Source organism: Oreochromis niloticus, linkage group LG12 (genome assembly GCF_001858045.2).
Source record: "Oreochromis niloticus isolate F11D_XX linkage group LG12, O_niloticus_UMD_NMBU, whole genome shotgun sequence".
Lineage (NCBI taxonomy): Eukaryota > Metazoa > Chordata > Actinopteri > Cichliformes > Cichlidae > Oreochromis > Oreochromis niloticus.
The window spans coordinates 29,262,034-29,282,287 of NC_031977.2; the positions used below are offsets into that span (position 1 = coordinate 29,262,034).

The 20,254-nt window shown below is 38.4% G+C and overlaps 1 protein-coding gene across 2 annotated transcripts in view; it reads left to right on the plus strand.

The window, feature by feature from the left end:
- Positions 1-20,254, plus strand: part of col27a1b (collagen, type XXVII, alpha 1b) — a 66,292-nt gene that overhangs the window by 43,647 nt on the left and 2,391 nt on the right. The window contains exons 30-61 of one of the 2 annotated variants that reach the window (XM_005473605.4): positions 1,746-1,799; positions 2,231-2,275; positions 3,818-3,862; positions 4,039-4,092; positions 4,741-4,794; positions 4,880-4,933; positions 6,939-6,992; positions 7,187-7,240; positions 10,265-10,372; positions 10,470-10,523; positions 10,790-10,897; positions 10,977-11,030; positions 11,539-11,592; positions 12,566-12,622; positions 12,712-12,765; positions 12,870-12,923; positions 13,034-13,087; positions 13,226-13,279; positions 13,361-13,468; positions 13,545-13,652; positions 14,445-14,552; positions 14,660-14,713; positions 16,101-16,163; positions 16,327-16,380; positions 16,484-16,519; positions 17,020-17,037; positions 17,175-17,210; positions 17,854-17,880; positions 17,987-18,052; positions 18,239-18,407; positions 18,506-18,615; positions 19,545-19,763. In XM_005473605.4, coding sequence (XP_005473662.1) covers positions 1,746-1,799; positions 2,231-2,275; positions 3,818-3,862; positions 4,039-4,092; positions 4,741-4,794; positions 4,880-4,933; positions 6,939-6,992; positions 7,187-7,240; positions 10,265-10,372; positions 10,470-10,523; positions 10,790-10,897; positions 10,977-11,030; positions 11,539-11,592; positions 12,566-12,622; positions 12,712-12,765; positions 12,870-12,923; positions 13,034-13,087; positions 13,226-13,279; positions 13,361-13,468; positions 13,545-13,652; positions 14,445-14,552; positions 14,660-14,713; positions 16,101-16,163; positions 16,327-16,380; positions 16,484-16,519; positions 17,020-17,037; positions 17,175-17,210; positions 17,854-17,880; positions 17,987-18,052; positions 18,239-18,407; positions 18,506-18,615; positions 19,545-19,763 — 2,241 coding nt within the window. Of the gene's footprint in view, positions 1-1,745; positions 1,800-2,230; positions 2,276-3,817; positions 3,863-4,038; positions 4,093-4,740; positions 4,795-4,879; positions 4,934-6,938; positions 6,993-7,186; positions 7,241-10,264; positions 10,373-10,469; positions 10,524-10,789; positions 10,898-10,976; positions 11,031-11,538; positions 11,593-12,565; positions 12,623-12,711; positions 12,766-12,869; positions 12,924-13,033; positions 13,088-13,225; positions 13,280-13,360; positions 13,469-13,544; positions 13,653-14,444; positions 14,553-14,659; positions 14,714-16,100; positions 16,164-16,326; positions 16,381-16,483; positions 16,561-16,671; positions 16,697-17,019; positions 17,038-17,174; positions 17,211-17,853; positions 17,881-17,986; positions 18,053-18,238; positions 18,408-18,505; positions 18,616-19,544; positions 19,764-20,254 lie in introns of those variants that run through there. The other variant, XM_019366079.2, reaches the window with a different exon arrangement.

Genomic DNA, 20,254 nt, shown 5'->3' on the forward strand with positions numbered 1-20,254 from the left:
TTTACAGTGAAGAGGCTTTCTCCTGGCAGCTCTTCCAAATAAGCCAAAATTCTGTCTTTATGTATTGGTACTGTTGTGAACTTTAACTTTTGTTGTGCTGACTGAGGCCTGTTCAGTTTGACATGTAGGTTTTCTTTCTTTCTTTTTTTTTTGCAGTTTCTATAAGAATTAGAGGGTCTGAATCGGATTTGAGTTTGCTGAAATGTCCACTCCTGGGAATATTGTGGCATTATGTCAACACGTGGTCACGTTTGCTGATCAGTTAGTGAAGGGTATTTGATTTGCAGCACCTGGCTGGTACTTTCCTTCTTAATTCCTATGGAAGCAGTAAAGGTGTACTTAGTGTTTCATAGGGCTGTGAAAGAGTGCAGTGAAAACTTCCTTTTTTACATGACTGTAATAAATAGGACTTTTATACTTTTTTGTTTGCCCTTGTTATGTTGTACTTCTAGAGGGTCACAGAGCTCAATGCTTTTATCCTGCCTAATTACTATAAATATAACTAAATTTTCAGTCTTCACATTAGGCATTTTAGGTATTTGCAGGTTATTCATTAAAGTAATTTTCTTTCTAGTGATTTAACTGCACCATTTATTTTCTTTTTTCTTTTTTTTAAGAAATAAAGAAAGACTGAGTGCGAGTGAACTTCAAACTAATGTTCCTGTCCCAGTTAAAAGGATGTGAAAACTGATTATCAGTGGAAGGATGGATGGATGCTAAATGTTTGCACTTTAGATGTTCAGTCTGAATAAATAACATAATCAAGCTTGTCTTTTGTGCTAAATAAGTGAAAAAAAATGATTGCAAGTGAAGTTAGATTAGAAATCTAATGAAATTGTATGAATCTGTTTAAAGATTTGTTGGAAACAAGTCAGAGTATCTTGAATTATGATCAATTACTCTCCTATCATGCATCAAGAAAATGAGACGTGATTAAAAAATATTTAAACAGGAAACAGTTACAATGATCCTACTGACGTGTAAATATTTCTCATTATCAGACAAAACATTATATTTAAGGAAACAAACTTTTTGAGTGAATCTATTAATCTCAATTTTTGAAGTTTCTTATTAAATTAAATTTATATTTTACAACCTGTTTAACACAAGTTTTGAACACAAGCTGCACACAGTTACTACCTCAAATGGTTTCTCACTCCTAACATTGCTGAGTTTCTAAACAACAGAAAGCAGAATTTCATTTTGACAGCTTTATGGAAACAGGATTTAATTAGTGCTCTGTATATATCGTACTCTGCGTCTGTTTGCATTATTTAAGATACTTAGAAAAGGAAAAAGAACTAGAATCACGCAGAATCAGTTCTTAAGTGTTGACTAAACAGTTTTGTTCATTTTAAAAGCAAGTATGAATCGGCTAAAGGATTTTTAGCCTTTCCCAAGGCTTCTTCAAAATTACTCTAGTGTGAAGGCAGCACTGCTGTGTGCAGTCTTGGAAAAATGAGGACAAAGTGTTCACAGTGTGGGCACTGTGCGGAGCTAATATCCAGATGCCAACTATTTGCTAAATAGCCACAATCTTTGATGATGTCTCTCCAGTGTGGGCTAAACCATAGTATGCAATCAAACCAGAAGCATTGCCTCCCAGGCTCTGCTAAATGGGAATGACAAAAATGGAGATTAATTGCCCCAAATCATTAACTTTATTTGTTAAACAACATCCCCTTTAGGTCTGTTAAAGGCCAGTGTTTCTCAAACTATTCCTCAGCTTTTATTTCTTTGCATAGGGTCCAAGAGGTCCAGATGGCCCAGTGGGGGAGAAAGGATCTACAGGAATAAAGGTGAGCACATGGTCAAAAAATCAAAGGTGATGCTAGTTAAAAGATATGCAGAGTATGATGTTCATTTAACGTGTAGGGATTCATTGCTGCTAATATTATTCTGCAGCTGCCTTTGTGGAATGTTTGTCATTAAGTTTCCTGATTACGCACATCAAACGTGTTCCATGAAAAACAAATGGCTCAAATTTCTGCAGAGAAAACAACAAATCATGAGAATTTTTACAAGAGACTTTGTTCTGAAGACTGTGGTTATTAAGTTTTTTTTAGCATCTGAAGAATCTTTAGAGGGCACTCTTGTTAAAAAACAAATTTAACAACTGAATCTTAAATTAAAATATTGATGGCACTGGTGTGCTTGTCAGTGAGAAACACTTAAACTCTGGGGGATTTGAAAAAGCTCAGTTAACCGATGTTTTTTTTTTTCTTTGCAGGGCCCTGATGGTCCACGAGGAAAATTGGGCCTCCCTGGAGACATGGTGATGAAATTTCTTCTAACAGTAATTTTTTGCATTAGCACGAATCCTGGTTGCATTGGATCATTTAGCCTTCCAGCTTTCTCAGAAATAGCATTTCAGATAAACGGGGCACTGTTGATACTGTAGAAGTTCAGTACTTTATGTTGCATGTATATCAGGATCATCAGTTTTGGTTCCACTGTGATGGAACCATGGTGCTACTCCAGCTGTAATCCTCAGCTGGTTCAGTGTTCTGCAGATTCTTAAATGAGCAAATAATTCATTTTATTACACTTTTGTAATGTGTTAACCATTATTACTTGAGCAGTGAGCATTGCAAAAGTTACATGAATAACCTTTCTGTCGTGATCAGGTCAAATCGCCCCGATTTACAACTTAAAACACTCATAAATATTGTGTTTTACATCTGATTGCCTCAAGGCTTTATGACATCCTCCACACTATGCACTTGAACATATAAAAGTGATGACCATGGCCCCTGACCCCCTGAATGGCCCACTGAATGATCAAATGAAAGACCCACTGAATGGCCCACTGAACTAAATTTGGTGGTGAAAAATGTTTGTTATGCTAATTTAAGAGCTGTTAAAACTGACCAGTCAATTTTGACCGGGAACACTAAAGTAAGGGGGTGGGGGTGCACAAAACTGGAGGGATAAAAGTAAAAATACAGTAATGTAAAAATTGTCAATTAAAGGTAAACACATTTCTTCAAATATAAATCTAAAGTAACTGACAGCAAAGATCGTTTACACTTGCAGCAATTTATTTTAGTATATGCAGCAACAGGTAGGCCCAGCAGTTCAGTGGTGCAAAATCACAATTTGATCTTATCATGTTAAAAGCATTGGCGCTGTGATGGGAGAAATGCATTTTTTTCTTACTGAGGCACCCCCACTCTGGTGGTAGAGACTAAGATAAGAGGAAAGGAATTGAGGATGTGCGGTTTGAAAAATGAGAAAGGGGCCAAGTTTGGTGTGAATATATACAACAGTTGGTGAGATATGATCTCGGGTTCTGTTTAATATCAGTTGGCTGTAACTGTCTTAAAGCTCCATTAGATCATTTTTGTGAGTCTGGGTTTGAACACAATCAGGTATGAATTAGGTTATATTTTTTAAACTTATTGATAAATTTGAATATGACTGTCACTTCAATTATTTGACATGAAAGCTTATCAGTTCTTACTCTTGGCACCTCCTGGTTATTTGGCAAATACATCAGCAGTTATTAGGCATAAGAAAATAATGAAAGCAAAATGCACTCACACAAATTTGGGTCCCGATTCCATTTACCAAACTTGACTTTGATGGATAGAAACTTTACCAAGATAATTTCCTGTTTGTCAGGAAATGGTTGTGGTTCTCGTGGCTATCAGAGATTCCAATGCAAAACTTAGCTGTAACGTTAAACCTAATCGAGGATAGAGAGAAAGTGAACCAAGCCCTGTTCTTAATTTTAACACATGGAAACAACACAATTATATCTAACTGGCCACGCACATTTCAAAACATATTTTTCTGTGTGTGTCATTGTCTGCAGGGAAGACTTGGTGAGCCAGGTGAACCTGGGCCTAAAGGATTTCAAGTAAGTTATTGGGCCTAACAAAGCTTTCTTTTAGGTCAGTGTTGAATTTGTTGTAAGCAATAGTAGCGGATAAGACATAGGTGTACGTTGCACTGTTTATCTCGTGGGGGTTATAGCATTTCAAAATATTTATGAGTACCTGGAGTGTGGGTGTAACAAATAGCTATTATTTTCAGGGTGTCCAAGGCCACTCTGGACCTCCAGGAGCCAAAGGACTTGCAGGAGAGCCAGTGAGTTTTAGTACTTTTTTGAAGCTTTAACAATAGCTGCTTTTGTTGGTCACATTTTTTCTCTGGTGTTCACTCCGTGTGGTTCAGTTATGCAAAATGTAGCTGTTGCAGAATTTCTTAGAAGATACGGTCATAAATCAGTGTCTCATTGTCTACTATAACTCAGAGCTCTGTAGCAGCTACTATGCACCCTTCGTGCCCCTGCATATTTAGAGTGATTTTCTTCATTTTTGACCCTTTTTTTCAAGCCTACTTAGGAACTTCTATCCTGTTTGAAAAAAGCCTTAGACAGCCTAATCCTCTTTCTCTCATGCTGCCCAAATCTCACAAACACAAGCAGAAAAGTAGTGAGTTGGAGACAACTTGATTTACACCATCTCCTTCCTTCTTCCCTGGCAGCCTTATTGTAGCCTCATTGTGTCTCTATAACAGCAGCCCAGTTTTTACATCTTTTAGGAGTTTTGGCTCCGTGTTGTGATGGCTCTTACCCCTGCAGATTAACTTATCTTCACAAATCCACACTTTCTGCCTATTACTTGTTTCTTTTCACATTTTCTTTTTACTCTTTTAATGTCACTTTCAGAGGTTTGTCCAAGATTATAAAATGCTCTTAACCTTTGTATTGACGCTCCTGTTTTATTGCCGCAGGGACCAGCAGGGCCACCAGGAACGATTGGGCCACTTGGGGAGATTGGGCTGAGTGTAAGTTGATCACACAGTCGGTGTAAAACCTCCAACTGACTTTTACATTTGAATAGAACAATAAAGCCGTGACTGTTCCTGACAGGGGCTACCTGGGAAGACCGGAGAGAGAGGACTGCCTGGTGATCTTGGAGAGAAGGTGATGAGGATGATATGTTGTCAGAATTACACTTTTTTTTTTATTGAATTATAATATCAAAACTGCCTTTGATGATTTCATCATGTCATTTGTGTCCCCAGAAAGGTCACAGTGAATATTGTTTTAGGTCTACTCTGGGATCATTGAGAAATTGTGATTTATTTGCTTTATGCTTTACAGAAATATGCAGTATTGAATACATTCAGACTCATTTTACCCAAATTATGGGTAGTATAAAATGTAAAGAAAATCAGAATTCAGTGATTAGCAAGTTGCAGAGTTTGCAAGTTGGTACAGCAATGGTACAAGACTTTATTTAATTATTTATTTTTATTATTTTAAAGCCTGTATGTATCGATCAGCATTAATGGCACCTGTACAGAATGTGTCCATATCACTTGCGCTAAAGTACCCCAATACCATCAGGGATGTCAGACGATCCCTCTCCTCTTTAAAACAAAGGAGGCGGTTTCCAGGATTTCCAAAAAGAATTTCAAATCAGGCCACAGGATTTTCCTGTCTTTTTTCCATGCGCAGTGAGCTCAAGCCCAGAAGGCAGCAGCAGTGTTTCTGGATCTCGTTTATATGGTTCTTCTTTTGCCTAATAGTTTTAATTTGCATTTGTACATGTAGAGATGAACAGGGCTCAATGGCAGCGGGTTTCAAAAGTGTTCCTGAGCCCATGCAGGGCTCTGCGCTACAAAATCATGTCTGCTTTTATTGCAGTGCCGCCTGAGAGTCTGAGGCCTTTCATTTCAGAGGCCTTTCAATTCTGGCTTGTCCCTTGCATGCAGAGATTTCCATTCATTCTTTGAATATTTTAATGATACTATGTATAATAATTCAATTCAGTTTTAGTTATACGGTGCCAATTCAGAACAACAGTTGCTTTATATTGTAAAGTTCCAACAATATTGGAGAGAAAATCTCCACAATCAGATGATAAAATCCTCAAATGCTTTGCAGGTTTTAGTGCAGAATCACGATTTTTAAATTGTTAACTTTAGACATCAATTGTTTAGTGTGTTTGTTCTATACACCCCAATTTCTTAAACACGTAAAACAGATCCTAAACTCGTAGTACAGATAAAACTTTGTATAACAAACAATAGTTCTCCAGTTTCCACAGGGTCTCATTTTTCTGAAAATAGTTTTGTACACTGCCAGAAAACATTGTAAATACTTTGGAAAGGCGACATCATGTGGCATTATATGTCATATAGTTGAGGTGCAATGCGCAAGTTAAGAGAGTGTCATCATAGTTGAGGGCATACCCAACTATGATGGGTAAGGCTGTGTCTGTCTGTTTAGACTTCAGCTACAGATCAGTCTATGATGCTATGGATATATATAGCTGATACTATTTGACCCTGCAGTGCTTCTATGACAGATGTTTTTCCACACAACATATGAGTTCAGAAGGTCTACAACAATTTTTATTTGAGAGGTATCTGTCAGACTAAACTCCACATGAAATCCGAGACTCAAGGTTTTTCATTACAATATTGCACTGTAATGGGATAAGTGTTAGTCCCTTGACCCTTTAGTGGGTTTAATGTTGATGCACAGAAATAACCTACTGGATTTGGACTTATTTACCTAGATGGGTATAGACCTGTGAATAAAGTGTAATTGCTCAAAGTTCAAGTTTGAAAAAAGTAACATTAATTCCAAAGCTGTATGTATGTATGATTTTTGTATATATGTGGCTGTTGTGTTCCTGTATGCTTTTTATCCACTCAGGTTGCTGTCTTGCCATTGTTAATAATTTCACTACTTTTCAGCACAAAAAGTAGTGAATAGTAGTTTTGTGCTGGCAGATTAAGTTAACCTATTAGTTAGTTAAGCTTTTGTAAAAAGTCAGGTTTTACTCCCAGGATTCACATCATAGTACCCTTCATAGTAGGTGGCACTGATTAAATTTGCCCTATTGATATCAAAGATTGCATGTTAGACATTTAACACAGCAACAGTAGCTTAACGGTCACGCTTCACTGTTTAACAGGGTGACATTGGTTTACCTGGTAGCATCGGCGAACAAGGCTTGATTGGCGAGAGAGTGAGTTTCCCAAGTTTTCTTCCTGTGATGTCTTAATGATTATGATGTACTGGATTTATTTAGTCTGCAACAAAATCGACACAAAGTGCTAAATGTTTGAGTGTGCAATTACATCTGTTTTTGCTTCCATTTCATTACTGTCTTTGTCATCAGAAAGAAATACAACTATAATGTTTTTGTGATTTGTCTGTCAGGGTGAGCCAGGCATTGATGCAGAGGCTGGGCCAAGTGGACCTGATGGTGCCAAGGCAAGTTTCAAAATACTTTAAAAATTTAAAAAAGAGATGTGTATTAACTGTTTTTAATTGTACAGTCATGAGTTTCAGAGTGATTATAAAAACATTTATCAAGTCTTCAGCTAGTAGTTAAATAATTGTTATTAACTTCGACACTGATTAATTTTATCCCGAAGCTGTTGGTGAACTCTGCGAACTTTCCTGTTTACGGTAGCAGCTTACTGTAATTAGAACAAGTCAAGTATTGTTTGTGAGATATTGGCCTTTGTACAGTTGGAGGACATTGTGTTGATGCTCAGTGAAAACAGATAGCAAGCTATTTTAGGAGCTCTGCTGTCTGGCAGATAGTGTGACAGAAAAAAAAAGGAAAAGCATAAAAAGTGTGCCTATTCAGCAAAGCCAAAATGTTGGAAGTACGGCTGATGGACCCACAAAGCGCTTTTTTGCTCTGTCAACGTGCTAAAATGTGAGCTGAGAACACTGAGGATTAGAAGAATCAACCTGAGATTCTTTTCAGCTTCATGCTGTACAGGACTTTTCTTCTGTTCAGCGGAGTAAACTACTTTGCACCGTGGCCAGAAACCTCTCAGCTACCAGAAGAGATTAGCAGCTTTTGCTGTTGTTTGAGGAATGAAAGGGGAGTGAAAATCGGTCCATTGTAGTGGTTTATTGCAGGAATATTATGTAAACCATCAGCAGAAAATCACAAGATTAAACTTTTAGAAACAATGTTTACCAAACTATGTAATTACGATACTTTGACATGGTATGGACCCCAATATATTTGTTTTCACTGAAATGTCTTGCAGTCTTGTCTCGTCAGAGCTACCAGCCAATATTCTGTTTGAGAAGGTGGCAAAATGTCCCTGACTTTGCCAAATAAATGCTTCTCCTGTATTATAGTGTTATTAGCTCATCTGGCTAAAGTAACAAACTACCAGTCAGAAACTAATCAAACTTACGGACAATGATTACTGAATGTGTCTTCACCCAAAATCGTTCTCAAGGTTTGGGTCACACTGTACGGGCAGTAACCTGTGAATTGTGATGGATCATGGCCCGCATGACTTACACATAAAAATCCTGTAACAGATAATGGAAATACTAAACAGGCTGCATTTAGATTAAAAATAAGGATCACAGCCTCTGATTGTTATTTTACCATTAGTCAGCATTAGTTCACAATTACATCTTAGAATATGAACATGGTTGTCCTGTGATAAACAGGGAGCAATATATTGGGGAGTCAGACCATACTCTGTAAGTCATTTAAATAATCTTAAAATTGATTCTAAAATATCCTAGAACCTAAAGGGCTAGATCAGGAGTAATGAAGAGCACTCTTCGTTCCCTGCTAATAAATGTTGACTGATGACTTAATAACAGTGTTAATTAAGAGTAAGGGGGTAGTGGGGTTGGAGTTTTAAAAATGTGTTGATGTTTTAGATGAAGAACATTTTTTGAATTGTTCTAATTTTATTTTTAAAGTACTTCATGATGTCACTGCTAGTTAGCGCTAATGCATCCACTCTGGGGAAAACAGTGGTTGAAGATTGTGGCACGGCTAAGATTATAGTGACTATGATCGTGTTGCCTTTGAAATGGTTGCTTTGAAGGCAGGGACCAGATCTGTGACTACTCACAGCTAGCTTAATTACTTACATTCAGAGCACAGCCAGAACCTCGTAGATTTGAAACAGTAATTGAAAAATTTCTCCAAGAAAACGCAAAATGAAAATGATGATTTAAGTGCAAAATGACATAGATGTTCTGCATCCTTGATTTTATATAGAAATATATAAAGAATAGAACCAGTTAAGTCATGCAAACAACATGACATGCATGCACTGAGTTGCAGTCATTGTTGCAGGCTGCCTCAGATTGATTGCAAAGTTGGAACTGTGTCTATGTTTATAGACAACAGTTACCTGCAAACCTTTACCAATTTGTCTCAGTCTGTTTTTTCCTAGTCACAAGGAGGTTGCATTTTATTTTTGCTCTGTGACTGAACCACAAAGGACCGTAAAACCTGACAGAACTGTCAGCTTGACTACAGTGTTGAAAAACTGTTAATAATGGCGTAATAATAATATGCCGTGTTCTCTACGGTCTTAGTGCGTTTCTTGGGAATCTTCAGTTCACTCTTGCATTCTAATGAGATTTTTCATTTGGGATAGTCTGTTTTATTTCTCGTTACTTTACATGAAGAAGCTCCACTATGCCTTTTCCTAAAAAGTACTGTCAGACAGCAAGATGGGTAGACTTTCTTAGAAGATGACATTTCGGCTGTAAAAAGTTAGACGGCCAAGAAATTGTCAGTGAAACAAATCTGTCCTCATGATAATTTCTGATGATGTAACATCATATTTACCGTGAAACTTTGTCCTACTTTCTTATGATACTTGATACTCTGGGAGCAAAAACACCTTAAAGAACATGTCAAGTCAAAATGACACTTTTATTTATTTTTTTTTTATCTCTGAAATATTTCCAGTTCGCTGCCTGTTTGGTTTAATAAATTAGTCATGCTTTTGTGTCATCCTGGCTTAACGGCTGTAGCTCTATTTACAAGCTTGGAAACTGCAGCTAGCTCAGAGTGCTGGAGTAAGACTTTTATATACAGTTAGCTGTACCGCTTGCCTTTTCTGCACTTAGACTTCTTTTACTATACAGAAGTGCTGAATAACATTCAAGATTTGATTTATAACCTGAAGCTCCCCTTGGAATCAAACTCCTCAGGCTGGTAGATATTAACTCCTTACACTACCAGCAGGCATCTCCATCCGCTGTTGTGCAGGCCTCTCAGTGGGCAGTATCATTAATGGCTTATAAAATACTGTAACATATTTATTCTGGGCTTGTAAAATACTTTATTGGATATAAATAATGATACTTTGTTCAAATATATGAAGCTATGTCCGATTACAATACTGGCTAAGGATGCTTGTGATTATTGTTACAGTAATCCAGTTTATTCTCACTCAACTGTTAGATCATGATTTTCTTCTTTTTATTTGACTCGTTCACTCTTCCCAGGGTGAAAAGGGGGATGCTGGTCCTGAGGGCACCACAGGAGACAGGGGTGAAATTGGCCTGAAAGGAAAGGAAGGACCACCTGGGCCTCCTGGGCTGGTGGGGGTGAGGGTGAGTGTTTCGCCAACCAGCTCCAAATTTCACTCAGTTCCAATGAAAAGACAGCTCTTTTGGTCCACTAGAACCCTGTTCGATTTTCTGTTATCAGGGTCAGGAGGGTAAACCTGGCAAAATTGGGGAAAGAGGAAGGCCAGGAGAAAAGGTTTGTCAGTTCACTAGCTTGAAGCTAAATACACCTTTCAATCTTGGATGTCTGTCAATTTACTCTCCTGCACTGGGAGTTAAAACGTTCTCTGCTGTAGTAGTAAACAAACAGAAAGGTCTGTAACCTCTATAAGCACAACACTGGAGGTGCTTGTCAAGTAGAGTTTTAGCATTTGATGTTTGATTTTGTCAAACTAACTGCACGACTATTTAGGGCTATTTGTATGTTCAGTGAATAACTGCTCATTGATGGCCTTTTTCCAGGGGAGCAAAGGTCAACAAGGTCATCTCGGTGAGACTGGGCCAGCCGGCGTGCCAGGAGAGCCAGGATTTGTTGGGCAGAAGGGAGCAAGAGGAACCATCGGACCAGTGGTAAATTCTTCACAGTAGGACTAAAAGACTTAATTAGTGTGTTTGTATATATGGGCTAAATATATATATATTTCCCTAGGGTGCTCCAGGGAGAATGGGCCAACAAGGAGACCCGGGCATATCAGGTTACAAGGTAAGCCTTTGTTTAATTCAAGCATCTAATTGTGGTATGTTATGAAAAATGAGAGACCCGAGGGGAATATTCAAACAGCCAGGTTTTAATCTTCAGGCTCTGTACAGACTCGCATAAAAAGGGATGTTTTTTCATGGGTCATGCGATGATTCTTGCGTACAAAACGATCCCTATGAGTGCCACCTACTCCAGTCAGAGAATATATGAGATGACAATCTATAAAAAATATAACAGTAAAATGCAACACTATTATTGCATATAAGACGGAATAATATCATTAACCTGGGGATTCATCTTATCGAGTAGCAAAATAAACATTTTCAATTAAGTTAATTATTTTATCACTGTATGCACTCTATTGAAGTAAGGGCCAGTGACACTATTGGATGCAGTCGGATGTTTTTTCTGATCTTCTTCTGTCTTACAAACATGTCACACTGTGAAGCTTAAGCTCAGTGCTTGCTGTTCTGAAACGAGGTTGAGTCATAATCGTATTTTCTTGTCATAGGGTCACGTTGGACCACCAGGCCCACTGGGACCACCTGGGCCAAAAGGTGAAAAGGTACATTCCCAGTCTTATTTACTGCCTCTAATAGGCAGTTGCTCTTTGTGTCTAATGAGCTCTTCCTAACAATGTATGTAGCACATTGTCTTTGAGCGCATGGTCAGGATCGTTTTTTTTGGATACACTGGAACTTCAGTTGTGTCTCTAATTAGTGCTTCCTGTGTCTGTCTTGTTGTCCTTGCAATATCCCCAAAGTCATCTCTAATTTGATCAGTGATATGAACTAGGACACACCCAATTAACTCAGTGTATCAAGTGTATGTAATTAGCCAAGCACCTGGACTCTTCTGCACATGATTTTGGCCACATTAGCCACGTAATTTGTGTTTATTTGACAGGAGCAGCATAGAATGTAACTCACTGCACCACAGTTTTAGTGAGATGCTAATTTGCAATTTTTTTAGTCCCTTGGCAGAAGCCATCTGGATGTGGATATTTGTCATTTTCCCTTTGCCAATATCCTAGATATGATGGCTATGCTTGTGCTCTAATTAAATCAATATCATCCAATCACATGGATGATTGCAAAATTTATGACCGTCAGTAAAAAATACTGCAGATAAATACAGATCTGTCACAGTTCTGTTTTTATCATTTTTGCTACAGTACATTTTCGTTCATTTACTTGGCCCCTGCTCAGCCCTAATTATACTTCAGCTTTTTATTTTCCTTTCTGGGCTCTTCAATTATTTATTTCATTTGATACATGCACAGCACATACCTATTAAAATTATACACATATCTGTGGCTATTGTTTAATGAATCTCATAAAGACCCTGGAACAAATATTGGCTCCATTTATGTAAAATGGAATCATTGTGGGTAATAGTGCATGTAATGATTTGCCATTCATATAAAGAGAGCAAGCCATGTGTTTCGAACAAAGCATGCATTGATTTTGCAAAGACCGCTGGATTTAAGGGAAAATCTACTGATTGCGGTTGTTTTTTTTTCTATGTTGCTCAATTAGGGTGAACAGGGAGATGACAGCAAATTAGAAGGTCTCCCAGGTCCTGAAGGTGACAGAGTGAGTTTCCGAGATTTAGCAGTTTTTCAAGCGCTGGTTCTCTTTGTGCTCTTCCTGATTGTTTATTATGTTTTCCAATCTTAATCCAGGGTCGTCCTGGAGACAGAGGGGAGAGAGGAGAATCAGGTGACCCTGGACAGGCTGTAAGTAAAGTTTAAAAGAAAGTGATATGATCCTCTTTTTACATTATTTTTGGTGCAAACAGGGTTAAAATCAGTAGTGAAATGAAGAAAATAAAAATTTTCAGGGTCAAATAGGTGTTGATGGAGCAAGAGGGGAACCTGGTGCCCCTGGCCTTCCTGTAAGTATACTTTTTCTTGTAAACTGTAAAACTCAGTTGTATAAATATTGTGTAAAATTGTCCACAAAAAAAACTGTGATCTTTAAATCAAACACTAATAATCATTTCAGGGGAAACCTGGACCAAAGGGACAACCAGGACTGAAAGGATCCAAAGGTGACCAAGTAAGGACATAAATAGTTAAGATTTTACATTTATGAGTAACTTAATCACCTCTTACAATATTATTGGGATATTATTATTACTGTATTTTCTTTTATGTACCCGTGTCTGAACCTTGACATGAATTCTTTGTGTTTCAGGGTCAGAAAGGAAAATCAGGGGCAAGAGGTGCATCTGGTACCAAAGGGCCACCAGTGAGTTGGACAAACTCCTTGTCTGCTTATATAATGAAACCTTAACTTAAACATTAACATAAAGTTTTCTGATTGTCCAAGGGTCCCGAGGGTTCTACTGGTCCACGTGGGGTTGTTGGGAGGGAGGGACTTGAGGGTCCACCTGGTATGGATGGCCAGCCTGGCATAGATGGAAGTAAAGGAGTTAAGGTGAAGACACTGTCAGTGGTGCCTGTTTCATTGAATGAAAAGAAAATATTGCTCATTAATTGCCTCCTGTATTTAGGGGGAGCAAGGAGAAGATGGAAACGTGGGCTTTCCTGGAAAACCTGGGCAGCAGGGTGAAAAGGGTGTAACAGGGCTTCCTGGAAATCAAGGATCCTTTGGTCCAAAGGTGATGAGGATGAAATGATGGTTGACAGCTTGCCTGGCTTTGATCATATTCACGAGGAACATGTTAACTTACAGCATAAGAATCTTTATAGACTGCAGTGCAGGCAAAATTACTGCTGATATTACTCGTAATTGCCAGAAAGCTTTTAATCTGCTATAAATGCCTCCCTCAGCAACATAATGCTGCCTTTATATGTGGAGCCTTATGTAATTTCAAAGGCTGAATGCTGCATAAAGTCTTTATACTGTTTCTCAGAAGACCTACTATCCATTGCAATAATGTCGGGAAGTTTGTGTTGGAAAGTATCATTGAATTGCCACAGTTTTTGTTTGCATGTCCTTGCAAATATTATATAAGATGCAAATATGCAAGACAAACAGAGAGGCTGTATTTATGAGATCTGCAGCATTGGACAGTTTTCATCTCTCTGCCCCACTCAGGGCATCAAGTTGCATTCTAATTTTGTTATATGTGATGATCTAAACATAAACATGCCAAGTTTTGATGAACTGTAGCTTGGTTCTTCTGCATCTAAATCTAAACCGATTTAAGGGACACCCAAAGGAGAAAGGAACGGGCCAGCACAACTGTATTTTAGGTTAAGTTTTGCTACTGATACTTGCTACATGATTAGGGACCACACTAAATGCAATTAGCAGTGCCTTATCACAGAAAACATGAAGTAGGTGCTTGCTGAACTATAGTGACTTCTGTATTTTTGTTAAAGTATCTATACAGAGGTTATGGCATGGATGTAAAAATGATTCTCGTGTGATTGCATATCTTCTATAGGGCGAGAAGGGGCTCCCAGGACAAATTGGTCCAGCAGGGAAGAGAGGCTCCATTGGCGGGATGGGATTACCAGGAAAACAAGGAGATCAGGGAGTTAAAGGGCAACCGGTGAGGGCTGATTCTTTTTTTCTTACAACTCAAATTCCTTTATAGGACAGCATTCTTTTGCTATGCAATAATAACATCCATACTTTCCCTTCCTTCTTTTTTATTAGGGGGATACTGGCGAACAAGGATTTCTGGGGGTGTTTGGTCTCTTTGGACCAAAGGTAAGCTTCTACACATTCTCCATTTAGAACCAAAGTTATGACCTCAGGCCAACATTTTTAGACTGAATAAAGTTTTTAACCTTTAGAATAGGCTTATTAAAGTAATTTGTGGGTTTAAGTCACCTTAAGGCTGAAAAACTTTTTTAAAGTTTAAGTCTTAAGTTGTCGAGAGCTGCATAATATTATATGATTTTTGGAAATATTAGACATGAAAGCTGTTTGGTATTACTGTAACATGCCTCAGGATGACATCTGCTACACCATAAGTTTTACTTACAGCACTGCTGAAGTATATATCATTACAAGCTGAAGAAACAGAGTAGGCTTTATTGGAGTCTAAGTCTTTAATTTAAAACCCTGAGAGTGATGTTGGATATTTTCCTGCAGTGGGGAGTTGAACAGGAGTGTCGAGCACATGAGCTTTGTGCCGGTGCTCGGTAGAGTTTATAATGGTCGTTCTTACTCAGAAGAAATGGGCAAGAATACTTAAAGCATGACAAGTCCTGGAGTGATGTTACGTTTGTAATGTCAACAATATTGATAACTATAATAAGTATAAAATGTAGTGTTTTTGTAATGGCACTTTTTATGGTCAGGGCTTCTGTAAAACACTGTGCTTCAAACCATTTGCTTCTTTTTTATATACATATTTGAGAGTAAAACTGTCAGCACATTTGCTGTTCACCCGTTGAATAAATGTTTGAAATAGCACATCTGTGACAGCACCTACACGTTTGTGAAACTAATCTTTAGATTTATAAGAATATTCTGCACTGCTGTGTTCTGTGCTTGTAAACTGCAGTTTCCAGTCTGCTTGTTTAAAAAATTTTATGTGTGTGATTTTTAATTTTTAACAATTTACATACTTGATGAATACTATTTATTAATTTAAAAAGCAGCCCAACTGATGTAGTGCTTGTTTGTACTATTACTTCTGCAAAAAGAGAGATGCTAACACCTAGAAGCTAAGTTACTTTTTACACAATCTAAGGTAAATCCACACAAATTTTCTAAAGCAACTTTTTAAATGGGATATTAAAAACATAGTTTTGTTTGTTTGATAAAATATACGACTATTATAATAGTAGATGTTTAAATTTAATGCAGTATGGGTCTTTGACACATACACAATCTTAGACCTACTTCCTAATGAATTGCAGCTAAAGACATTTCTTCAGCAGCTTTAATGGTGATGAAGGAGGACAGTTTAACACTGGCATAGAGCTGTTTAAACATATTAACATCATGAGAATCAGGGTTTCCCATCATCCAGTTTCTCACATGTAGCACACAGCTTTGGATGTGTTCTCACTATCTGAAATAACATGTCTGGTTTAGACAAAGAAATACAAATACTATTGTCTTTATTTCTTGTGCTTGTTTCTAGGGACCTCCAGGAGACACTGGCCCAGCAGGGATACAGGGACCAAAAGGACCACGTGGTTTGATGGTAAGATGAAGATTAACGGTAGTTTGGCAACTCAGTGCAGTATTTCAGCCAATGCCTTTGCACTGAACTCTCACAAACTGCACACTTGGCATGAAAAATAAGTACCGCTTCATCAGATGCTACATCATCCGTCCTCAGTCACTTACATGCTTCTGCTTTCCAGGGTATGGAGGGTGCTTTGGGCCCCGTTGGCATCATTGGCCCCAGCGGTCATCCTGTATGTACCTCGTATGTCATCCCATGTGCCAAGCTTTATGTGACTTCTCCCTGGTTTTTTTGGCAATGATGGAGTGATCCTTTGTCTTGTTTCTCTCCATCAGGGACCCCAGGGTGACAAAGGAAGTCGAGGGGAGACGGTGCGTGGCGCTGTTTTGATGAATCCTTTTCTGTCTTTACTGTGAGCACAGAATAGGATACTTAGTATGGAGACAGCACACCGCTCAGCCTCCTTTGCCCTCAGGACTTTTCATTTCCTATTGTGTTCCGCTGTTTGTTGTTACACTCACAGTGACACTTAGCTGCTGTGGAAATCCTGTCAGGGTGATAAATGTTGGCTGCTTGCTCCTCTCAAGCTTTTTAAGAGGTTTGTTGAGCGCTCATACACAGGCATAATTCACAACCTCACTCTTAAAACGCCAACATTCATGTATGGGTTTGCCGTGTGGAAATAGGATTTGCTGTGTGGAAATAAGATTTCTGAGTGTAGGCTTGCAAAGAAGCAAGAGGGCAATTCAAAATACAGTAGATAAAGACTGTCTGTTGAATTGGTAGCACTAAGATGCCATTACACTGTACAAGATAATATAATGTCGTCTCTGCACTTATATTGATTGTATTGCTTTCATCTCTCTAACAGGGGATGCAGGGACCTAGAGTGAGTAATTAATCACCTCTGTAGCTTTTATATTATTTTTTGCAAAGCATGAAAAGAAATGAATGACCTTAATCACTTTTTATAAAAGCCAAGTTATAAATATTTTTGAAGCCTAATGTGTGAATGGAACTTTTTAGGGATCTCCTGGTCCTCGCGGACCACCTGGACCAACCGTGAGTTCTTCTTTTACTACATTTTAAAAAGGCAAATTTCTGTTTCAGACAATCTGGGGTTGATTTCAGTGTTTAATGCGTATGGGGGGAAATACCAGGGAAAATTATGCTTAGTTGAAATGGATGACTTTTGTATTTTCCAGAAAGTATAAATAAATTAATTGATCTCTGGCAAAGACAGCATGATTTAGTGGGAGAACAGACTGAGACACACTGAGAGTAAAAAGTAGGAAAACGTGGGATTCCCTTTAAGTTTGCTGGAAAATAATTTGAAGAATAAAAAGTCATTTGTACATCTACACTTTAAACTATAAACATACGGTGCTATTTACAGGATAATCTAACTAGTTACACCTGCTTTTTTCCCCACTGTGATCTAATGCAAATAGCTTTTGGCTAGCGGCTTTTCTTTTCTGCATTTGATACGCTTTATTTCCTGCGTTTTCATGCCTCATTTCCTCTGCATTCATGATTGTGTCTTATCTGCACATTGGGAGAAAATTAAACACCACCACCGACAGGGTAGATCAGGATTTACAGAACTGTTTCATGAACACAAATGCACTGAACAGCTGTTGTCACATAAATGCAGATAAGACAAAATAAGTTGTAATATAACAGGTTTTTTTCTGTTGTTTTCTAGGGGCGTCCCAGTTCTGCCCTTTCACTTGTACGTGTGTTTCACCTGTTTTGTTAAACTGGATTTTTCTGGGATTAATCACATAATGCAAGTCAAATAGGTTACCTTCATGCCTTTCTACCTTTTTTTCTGGCAGAGAAATGAAGCCCTCGGTGCTGCTTTTCAAGGCATCATTGATTCCCATGCTGCACTGAGACAAGAGGTTTGTATTGATGGAAACTATGCAGCTAAAGTTAATTGGGTCACTGCAGCAGTACAGAATATAGTCATGACTATCACAGTTTTCAAGAATAGCTACGGATAAATCAACAGTTAACAATGAAATTAAGTTTCATATACTCAAAGACAAATTTCAAAACCTCAAGTGATTTATTTATGTGCAAATCAGAATTATCCGAGCATGGACCTGCCCATGTTAGACCAGGGCAATGAGATATTTAAGACGCTGCAGCATCTCAGCACTCTGATCCAGAGTCTTAAGAACCCGCTGGGAACCCGCGACAATCCTGCCCGAATCTGCAGAGATCTCTACAACTGTGAGCAGAAGATGTATGACGGTGAGGAAATATTTAAACAGGACCATCATTTCTGTGCACATATGGTCTCTGTTTATGTAGTTAAGGGTTGTTCTCCCATCATTGCTTCATGTTGAAAGGCACTTACTGGATTGATCCAAACCTCGGATGCGCAGCTGACACGATTGAGGTGACGTGCAACTTCACTGGTGGAGGACAAACTTGCCTGAAGCCTCTCACAGTTTCCAAGGTTAGGTTATCTATTTTTATCTATTTGCCTGAGCTAGATAAAATATCCAGTAAAATGTAAATACATATCACTTAGATACAGACAAGATTGCTTTGCATACTATGCAGACGGTGGATAAATATCAAATCCACGATTGCTTGTGTCCTTGTGGAAAATGTTCTCCTCGTGTTGGCTTCAGAAAGATTTCTAAAAAAGTAGAGAGGCTTGGGGTTTAAGATGGGCCATGTGTGTGCATAATGACACTCGTGCAATAAATAAAGGAGCACAGCTGTTCAATTTCTGGCTCGGCACAATAAACTCTAGGACTATTTGGAAAGATCACAGTCGTAGTGAATCTTAAGGCATCCCATTTGGTCTTCAGACTTGGCCAAGTCATCATCAAACACACACTGAGTTGGCAAGTAAATCCTCAGACTCTGAAAATACCCTTTATCCACTGAGTCTTTTGTCATTTCGGCTTGAAGATATTGCAACAAAACACCGAATGGCACACAATAACACAAATATGGACTGATCCATTTCCTTCTTAAACTGTAACTATAATAACAGGGTTAGACAGTCATAATTAAGGTACAATCTGTGATCCAGATGTACCTCATTCAGATTCATAGCAGAGCTGCAGTCTGTTATCAACATCCAAACAGATTGTGCTCAAGTCTGTTCATTAGAAAGACTAACAATTGGTTATTTTTAATTGTAAATTAACAATTGTTAAGGATTGCTATCATTTATCTTAGTTTAACTGCTTTTCTGAATGTACTATAGTAAATTTACTGCAAAAATCATGGTCAAAAAGAGTAAATGATGTAAGATGAAGCCAATACACTCAGTATACAGTAAATTAGTTTGTCATAACACCAAGGCGTCCAGATTCTGAACTTAACCTTTTCACTTTTAAATGCATTAAGAAAAATCTACTTACTTCATAGTTGGACACCGGGGTTGGTCGCATCCAGATGAACTTCATCCACCTTTTGAGCACTGAGGCTGTGCAGCACATCATCATTCACTGCCTCAACATGTCTGTGTGGGCAGTAGGACCCTCCCTGCAACGTTCATCCAAAGCTGTAAGCTTTAAGGCCTGGACAGGACAGAGGATTGGAGCAGGAGACCTGGTGGAGCCGCTCGTACCCAGAGATGACTGCTGGGTATGCATCGTTACCGTTATGGCACTGAAGTCAATGCAATACTCAGTACTTTGGTCTTAATTGTATTATTATAATAAATTTAGTCTTTTGGGGCATTTTTTTTTGTACAAAGCAAGAAATGTTTTTTTTTCCTTGTAGGGCAGCGGTCCCCAACCTTTTTTGCGCCACAGACCGGTTTATGTCCGACAATATTTTCACGGACCGGCCTTTAAGGTGTCACGGATACAACAAAATAAAACCAGTACTGTTCCAAAAAAAGAAGATTCATTCATAAGACACGGGGAAAGACCCAGGGAAACCGAGTTAATGATAAAAACGCTAAAAATAACCCTGAAAACCATAAATTTCACACCCGAGCCTCAACTCTTGCAGCCCGGTACCAAATGACTCACAGACCGGTACCGGTCCGTGGCCCGGAGGTTGTGGAGCGCTGTTATAGAGCATCACATGCTTTAAAGACTGTATGACAAGTTCCTCTAAAAACATAAATT